Here is a 6519-nt window from a genome sequence, read left to right on the forward strand (position 1 = left end):
AGGCTTAGCATCGCACACCCCCCAGGCAACAATTCGTTCCGGAAGTCAAACACACCCCAGTACCAGACGGGATAAATCTTGATGCTGTATCAATCTGAAGACCTATCACACAATCCAGTAATGCCAACTAAACGCCAACAGGCTGGACCTCCAATCTGTGTAGATCTGATGAGGAGCAATGCGCCCAACTCCTGAGATCTGCCTCAGTTCGGCAGGGAACGCCTCTTTTGATCGGCACCTGGTTGGCCGTTCCGAAAATTGAAGAAAGTCAGACACGGGACAGCTTTGGAAAGTCTTTCCATCTCTGATCAAGCAAATAAATTGATCAGTACGTCGTTGTACTGCCAAATTTGTTCCTCCTAATCCTTATCTACCAGAATCGGAGGAATTGAGCGAAGACCATGCATGTTGCCGAAGGTGCACGGGTTTTAGGGCTTATTAAGTATCTTCAATAGCGAGCATTTCATGGATTGCACCCGCACGATTCATTCCATCGCGTCTGATCTTGAGGCTAACGCATGGTCGAGCACAGGAACAGCAGCTTAACAGCTGACTTGCACTTGCAGCCGATCTAGCGCTCAATAAGAAGAACGAATGCTTGACGACGAAGTGAAATAAGGAGGAGAGTCAATACAAAATATATGGCTCGAGTGCGTCAGCTCATTCTGGGGTTATCGAGTGTGCTGATCATCTCACTTGTAGCAGCTGCTGCTTGGGCAGCAAGAAAACCTAGCCCTTCCAATGCACCCATCGTGGTGAACACATGGGCATTCACAAAGGCGACGGAGAAGGCTTGGGACGTCCTGACCACTTCACAGTCTGGCAGTGCTGCACTGGACAGTGTGGAACATGTGGGTTTCCCACTTTTAATTACTGTTCTTTGAATGTGGCACATGTGTTACCTGCCCGTTGAATTTGTTGTGATCAATGTCACCTTGGCATCATTCTGGAGCATCCTTTCATCTCCGGAAAGTCTTGAAACACTCAATCGAACGTTCCTGCAGGGCTGTGGGGAATGTGAGCGCCTCCAGTGCGATCTCACAGTGGGCTATGGGGGATCTCCCGATGAGGAGGGCGAGACCACCTTGGATGCTTTGATCATGGACGGGGTAATAGCACCATCCCCCAATTCTCCATTGCTTTTCCTTCACTCCATGTTAGCCCGAATCCCTTTTTCACTCTGGTAAAAGCAAGCCCACTGAAGGAGCAAAGTGGCTGTGCAACAGACAGCCATGGACACGGGATCTGTGACAGACTTGAGGTACATCAACAATGCGATCAGCACAGCCAAAAAGGTGATGCTGTACAGCACACACTCGAGCTTGGGTGGACTGCAGGCCACAACCTTTGCAATGGACATGGGAGCCACCCTTAGCAACCTCAGCACCAAGGCCTCCAGTGACATGTACTATGACTGGTGGGTCCCACTTCTGCTCACTTGCAGTCATGGCAAAGCAACTGCTTACAAACTTGTCCTGCAACTTTGCCTGGCTGTGCAAGCAAGAAAATTTGAAGGTTGCTATGAAAGACTGGAGGGGTCTTTGTTGGTGATGTGCAGGAAGGGCAAAAACTGCCAACCTAATTTCCGGAAGAATGTGCACCCGGATCCCTCGAAAAGCTGCGGTCCATACAAGCCTCTCACACAAGATGTTCTGGCTGCTGGGACAGCTTCACGAGAAGCCAGCAAAATCAATGAGAGCTTGCTCATGAAGGTTTCTCGGGACTCCAGGGAGCTGGCAGAGCAAGTCAAAACCGGTGAGCAGCATATGGCTTCCACCGGTATTTTTAGACACCCACAATCTTTAATCAAGCCAGCTGATTGCATGGCTTGCGTTGAGGGCCAAATAAGGTGTTGAGCATGGGCTTTATTGAATCTGAAAATGAATTGGATGCAGGGACAGCTTCCAGGCAGGAGAGCAGGGTCACCCGGAACAATCACGACACCATTTCAATGATAGCTTTGGACTCGGATGGCAACATCGCTGCAGGCTCCTCCACGAATGGGGCAAACCACAAGGTATCCCAACTAATGCCTTGTTGGGTTTACGGATCCCCAACACCAGGCGCACCTCTGCTGGTCATCACCTATCTAGAGAACAGTGTGGCCTCTGCATCAAAGTTAAGAGATTTTTTGCCAAGCGGCGGTGTGCTGCCTAACAGATTCCTGGGCGCATGAGTGATAGCGCAGTTGCGGGCGCGGGAGCATACGCAGACAGCCGGGTCGGCGGCTGCGGCAGCACTGGGGACGGAGACGTTCACCTGCGCTTCCTTCCCTGCTACCAGGTCCTTCCATATCCAAATCCCCACAGCACTGTCCAGCGATCCAATCTCTCTGATTTTTGGTTGTTTTCAAGCCAGCAACGTGGCTGCATGCGACCATTGCATGCATGAAATTCACATGGAGGCCCATAGCAGCAATGAAGCACAGCTTTGGAACTTTTGCAGCCTGGTAATGTAACGAAAAAGGGAGCAATTGCCATAGAGGCCTTACTCTCCTATATGACCCCTCTTATGGCCTCCATGCACACGCTACAGCTAAGCTTCTGATGTTCTTTTGGCAATCCCATTAGATGTTGTGCAGGCAGTGGAGAGCATGCGGCAGGGGCTCTCGCCAAAAAAGGCGGCAGAGGACGCGATTCGGCGAATCGCCGAGGTGTACCCGGGCTACGTCGGCGCTTTAGTCACGCTTAGTAACGCCGGGGAGCACGGCGCGGCCGCCCACGGGTGGACATTTGAGTACTCGGTGCGCGACACATCCATGACAGATGTCAAGGTCTTCAAGGTCACCCCCCTTGATACGCCCCTTCCATTGCGCAGCAGAGCAGGTACTCGCTGGTTTTGGGGCATGTGACTGAGATTACAGGAGGGAGCATTCAATGGCATGCAAGTTGCAATAGAACATGCAACTTGCAGTAGTATTCATATGGAAAAGCGTTTGGGCGCACCGTTTTGGTAGATGGACCGGCGCTTGCAATTTTGGGACACTTGAATTTGCTGGACTGTTCCTTCTGCCGCCATCGAAACAAGCATGGGGAGCACGTTGTTTGCCCGCAGCTTTTTGGTACGACTCTTGATCCGGCCATCAAGCGCATGTATCAGCATACATTGCAAGCTGAATAGCTTAGAATTTCTTCCTGGACTCGGGATGTGTCAGCCATTGACTGCCTGCATATCAGTGGTCAGCTGATATTTAGGTGGTGCATATTTGTATCCGGCTGGCGGGGGGCGGTACAAATACTGAGCACCGTGCCCACGGTTGATTGGGTCTTGCTTGGATCTGGCGAGTCCAACAAAGGGTAGGAATTCGGCAGCCTTTACATGCGGCTTGTCTGCAGACGCACCTTGCCTTCGGCAGGAAAAGCGTGTAATAGTAATAATAATATTTGTATCTGGCATGCCTTCCGGCTTGCAAGGTGTGGCACAATTTCTTTGTCATGCTGTGTGGAGAGGGATGACTCTGTGCTGGAAGTTATGAAGTCCTGTGACAAGGTGTGGATCCTAAGGGTCTGTCAAGGTAGAACAGTAGTTCAGACAGTGGTGTAGCAGGGAAGGACGTGTGTCATTAGAATAGTATATACTTGTGTGCTGTGGCAGTGTACTGGGGCAGAAGTCCAAAGTATTATATCAGATATAATTTCGGGGAGGTGCAGCTCCTGCTGCATTTGGGGAAAGATCAGTAGAGGCTGCACAGGATCCAGACTGGTTGAAGACTGCTTCATTGTTATTTCTTGGACACAGGTGCACTAGACAGTGTGCCTAGTGCTAGTCTCTCAATTGAAAGGGGATAATCACCTCAGAATTGTTTTTTTGCAATTCCCGGAATGGCAAGCTAGAATAAGTCACCTTGCTAGCTGTAGCCTACCGAGCGTCTTGATGTTGCTGAGTAATAAGTCCGTAGGTAGTACTTATTCACTAGAGCCTGCCATCATGATGATGCCACTTGAGGTTGAGATTTGAAGCTCAAAGATTTGAGACTTGCATTGGGCTGTGTAAGCCAAAATTAAAGGGGATTAAGCAAAGTCCACTTTCAGTGGACTGGCAGGTGCATGATTACAAGAAGATGGCCCGGCCAAGCGTTCAATTCCAGTTGTTGTGATCATGAGTGCAGCTGCGATAATGGTATTGTGACTAACAGCGACAGCATCATCATGATCGCCATATTGCCGCAAGATGCATGCGGCATGGCAACAAGACGATAGTGATCGCATGCATCCGGACCCGGAGCTCCGAGCTTGAGGGTGGCTGGCGGCACGGGGAGTTCTCCAAGGGTTACTCCCCTGCCGGCGCCGGTCCTGCCCATCGTGATGCAGTAACTAGGAAATTCTCCTAGGTCACTCCCCATGCTACTATTGTCCCTTCGTTCCTCCGTTGCATTGCCCAGAGCGCGTATCCCACACGCCGCCTTGTCACAATTTAGCTCATCCTTCAGCTAATCCAGCCAGCGAGGTCCAATGTTTTGAACGGGCCGTGTAGCATCCGTTTCCGGTGATCATGGCACAATAGAGCAGCCCTGATAACATTTATTTCTTATTTGAGGTAGATTGGCCGCACGACTACTAGCTAGGCTCTTGTTATGGCTTTACCTGTAACTTCTCTGTATGGGTCCTTGACTGGCATCCTGTATATCGCGCTGACGTTCGGTGTCGTATTTAAGAGGCGCGAACTCAAGATCCCTTACGGAGATGGGGGCCAACGCATGCTCGTTAAGAGGATATCGGTAGGCGATCATCGCCTGGCGGGATGTCTGGGCCTCCATCGAAAGCACTTGATTAAATGCGCAGGATTTTATTATTTTTGGGACAAAAGATTGACTTCTTGTACGGAAAGAGCTACAGAGTTGGCGTTGCCTGATATCAAACAATCATTGAACAAAGGGTTTCCTTGGATTGCGATGTTGCGATATACCGTTTGTGGACGCAGGCACACAACAATGCGAGCCAATACATCCCCTTGTCTCTCATCTTGCTGGCTTTGATAGAAGCAGGAGGCTTCGCACACACTGCTTGGATGCATGGGCTAGGTGCTCACCTTCCTGACTTGCATCACCTTGCATTTCATCCCTGCTAGTTGACCTTCCTGCCACCATCATGCTTACTTGTGCTGGTTGCTGCAGGCCTGGCGTTGCTCATTGGCCGCAGCTCCCACGCCTATGCCATAGCTCTCGATGGGACCCCACACAAGTTCAGACTCTATGGAATGCTCGCCACCCTCAACGGAATCCTTCTCTCCTGCTGTACTCTTTTGGGCCACGGTCTTGGCCTGTACTGATGGCTGCAGTGCAACCACTGTCAATGGTGAGCTCTTAGTGGAATACAGCAGTGTCACTTGCGGGTACCATGTGAGGTCACACTGCAGGCTGTTGGCTGCTATGCCGGCATGGCCACATGGATACAATCATGTCCTGTATGAACTTGAAAATGCACAACATTGTGCCATATGGCATGTTGCATGAACAGATTGCAATTGCAAGCACAGCTGTGGCCTCCTTGGACACAGAAATCTGATTTAGAAGTTTACTACTGCAAATGTGATTGTGACTGGCATCCTTGCAATTGCTTTTCAAATCCATTCAATTGCAGTTGGAGCCCAATTGCACTGCTATGCTGCTGTCAAGTATGAAGCTATATTCATTGCCAGCCTGGGCGCAGCGCACCCTGATTCAGGCTGGAAGAAGGGAAGAATTTCTCAAAGGGAAGAATTTTATATTCTGCTAGTGAGGACCGTCCTCAGTGTCACTAGTATTTAATATATACTTATGATGACTGCACTTTCAGATGTCTAGTATTTGCAGCCTGTGGGCTCAGCATCCACATGTCAGTTTTGGTTGAACCGTTAGGCTAAAGATTTAGCAGTCTATCGAATGCATTGCATGCCGCCACAGCGGCGATCAAGTCCGATCATCATTTGATTTGATTCTGCTCGAGTTGAAGTCCAAGCTGGTGCACAGATACTGAGTGCCACTGAGGTCAACACCATGACTCCAGGTTGCCTCGATGAGCGATCACTTCCACAAATGCACTCCATGTGCATGCAGAGTCTCAGACGGTCTGCAATCATCATGATATCAGATCAGGCTGCAGCTGATGCATAATGCTAGCGCTTGTCACAGCCTTACTGTGAAGTTCAGGGGGCTTTAGCGTAACGCATCAGGATGTGTAGAACATGAATGCCGAATTGGGTGGCGCAGATCGATCCGATCCGGGAGTCCCCGCATTTGCAATAACTCCTGCAGGTCCCAATACACCCAGCGCATGCAGGCCAATGCTGGAGGTCGTCGCCAGGGTGGAGGGAGCTTGATGAACTTCACGGATCGTCGGTCACTCACCTGTCCTGACTCGATGGCAACGTTGCCCCATCGGATGGAAGCTTCTAGGCAGCTTCCCCACGCGCCTCAATCTCGATCCCCTCTTCTCATCTCAGATCCTGCATGTGGAGCAAAGTCTCATGCACTGACCTCTCGAACAGTGAATCTGGGAACTTTTCTCGAAATATCAAGGAGGCTGCCCTGTGATAAGTGTG

The 6519-nt window shown here is 50.4% G+C and overlaps 2 protein-coding genes across 2 annotated transcripts; both read left to right on the forward strand.

Annotated features, from left to right (window-relative positions):
* Positions 1 to 504: 504 nt before the first annotated feature.
* On the forward strand, positions 505 to 2851 carry COCSUDRAFT_26821 (hypothetical protein; the record flags this gene model as incomplete). The annotated part of the gene is made up of 7 exons (XM_005652110.1): positions 505 to 851; positions 1005 to 1109; positions 1227 to 1417; positions 1559 to 1755; positions 1896 to 2017; positions 2161 to 2283; positions 2582 to 2851. Exons 1-7 carry the CDS (start codon positions 642 to 644, stop codon positions 2849 to 2851), a joined length of 1218 nt encoding a protein of 405 aa, XP_005652167.1. The 5' UTR covers positions 505 to 641.
* A 1625-nt stretch (positions 2852 to 4476) lies between these two features.
* On the forward strand, positions 4477 to 5763 carry COCSUDRAFT_52224 (hypothetical protein). The gene is made up of 3 exons (XM_005652111.1): positions 4477 to 4717; positions 4921 to 5020; positions 5114 to 5763. The coding sequence occupies exons 1-3, from the start codon at positions 4574 to 4576 to the stop codon at positions 5266 to 5268; spliced, it is 399 nt and encodes a 132-aa protein (XP_005652168.1). The 5' UTR covers positions 4477 to 4573; the 3' UTR covers positions 5269 to 5763.
* Positions 5764 to 6519: the final 756 nt, after the last annotated feature.

Source organism: Coccomyxa subellipsoidea, assembly GCF_000258705.1.
Source record: "Coccomyxa subellipsoidea C-169, whole genome shotgun sequence".
Lineage (NCBI taxonomy): Eukaryota > Viridiplantae > Chlorophyta > Trebouxiophyceae > Coccomyxaceae > Coccomyxa > Coccomyxa subellipsoidea.

What these genes read in the sequence shown, in the direction of transcription:
- COCSUDRAFT_52224 (XM_005652111.1), top strand. Translation starts at nt 4,574, where the DNA reads ATGGCTTTACCTGTAACTTCTCTGTATGGGTCCTTGACTGGCATCCTG. An exon ending in TGCTCGTTAAGAGGATATCG is followed by an intron (nt 4,718 to 4,920) that starts GTAGGCGATCAT and finishes TTGTGGACGCAG; the next exon opens with GCACACAACAATGCGAGCCA. An exon ending in TGCTTGGATGCATGGGCTAG is followed by an intron (nt 5,021 to 5,113) that starts GTGCTCACCTTC and finishes TGGTTGCTGCAG; the next exon opens with GCCTGGCGTTGCTCATTGGC.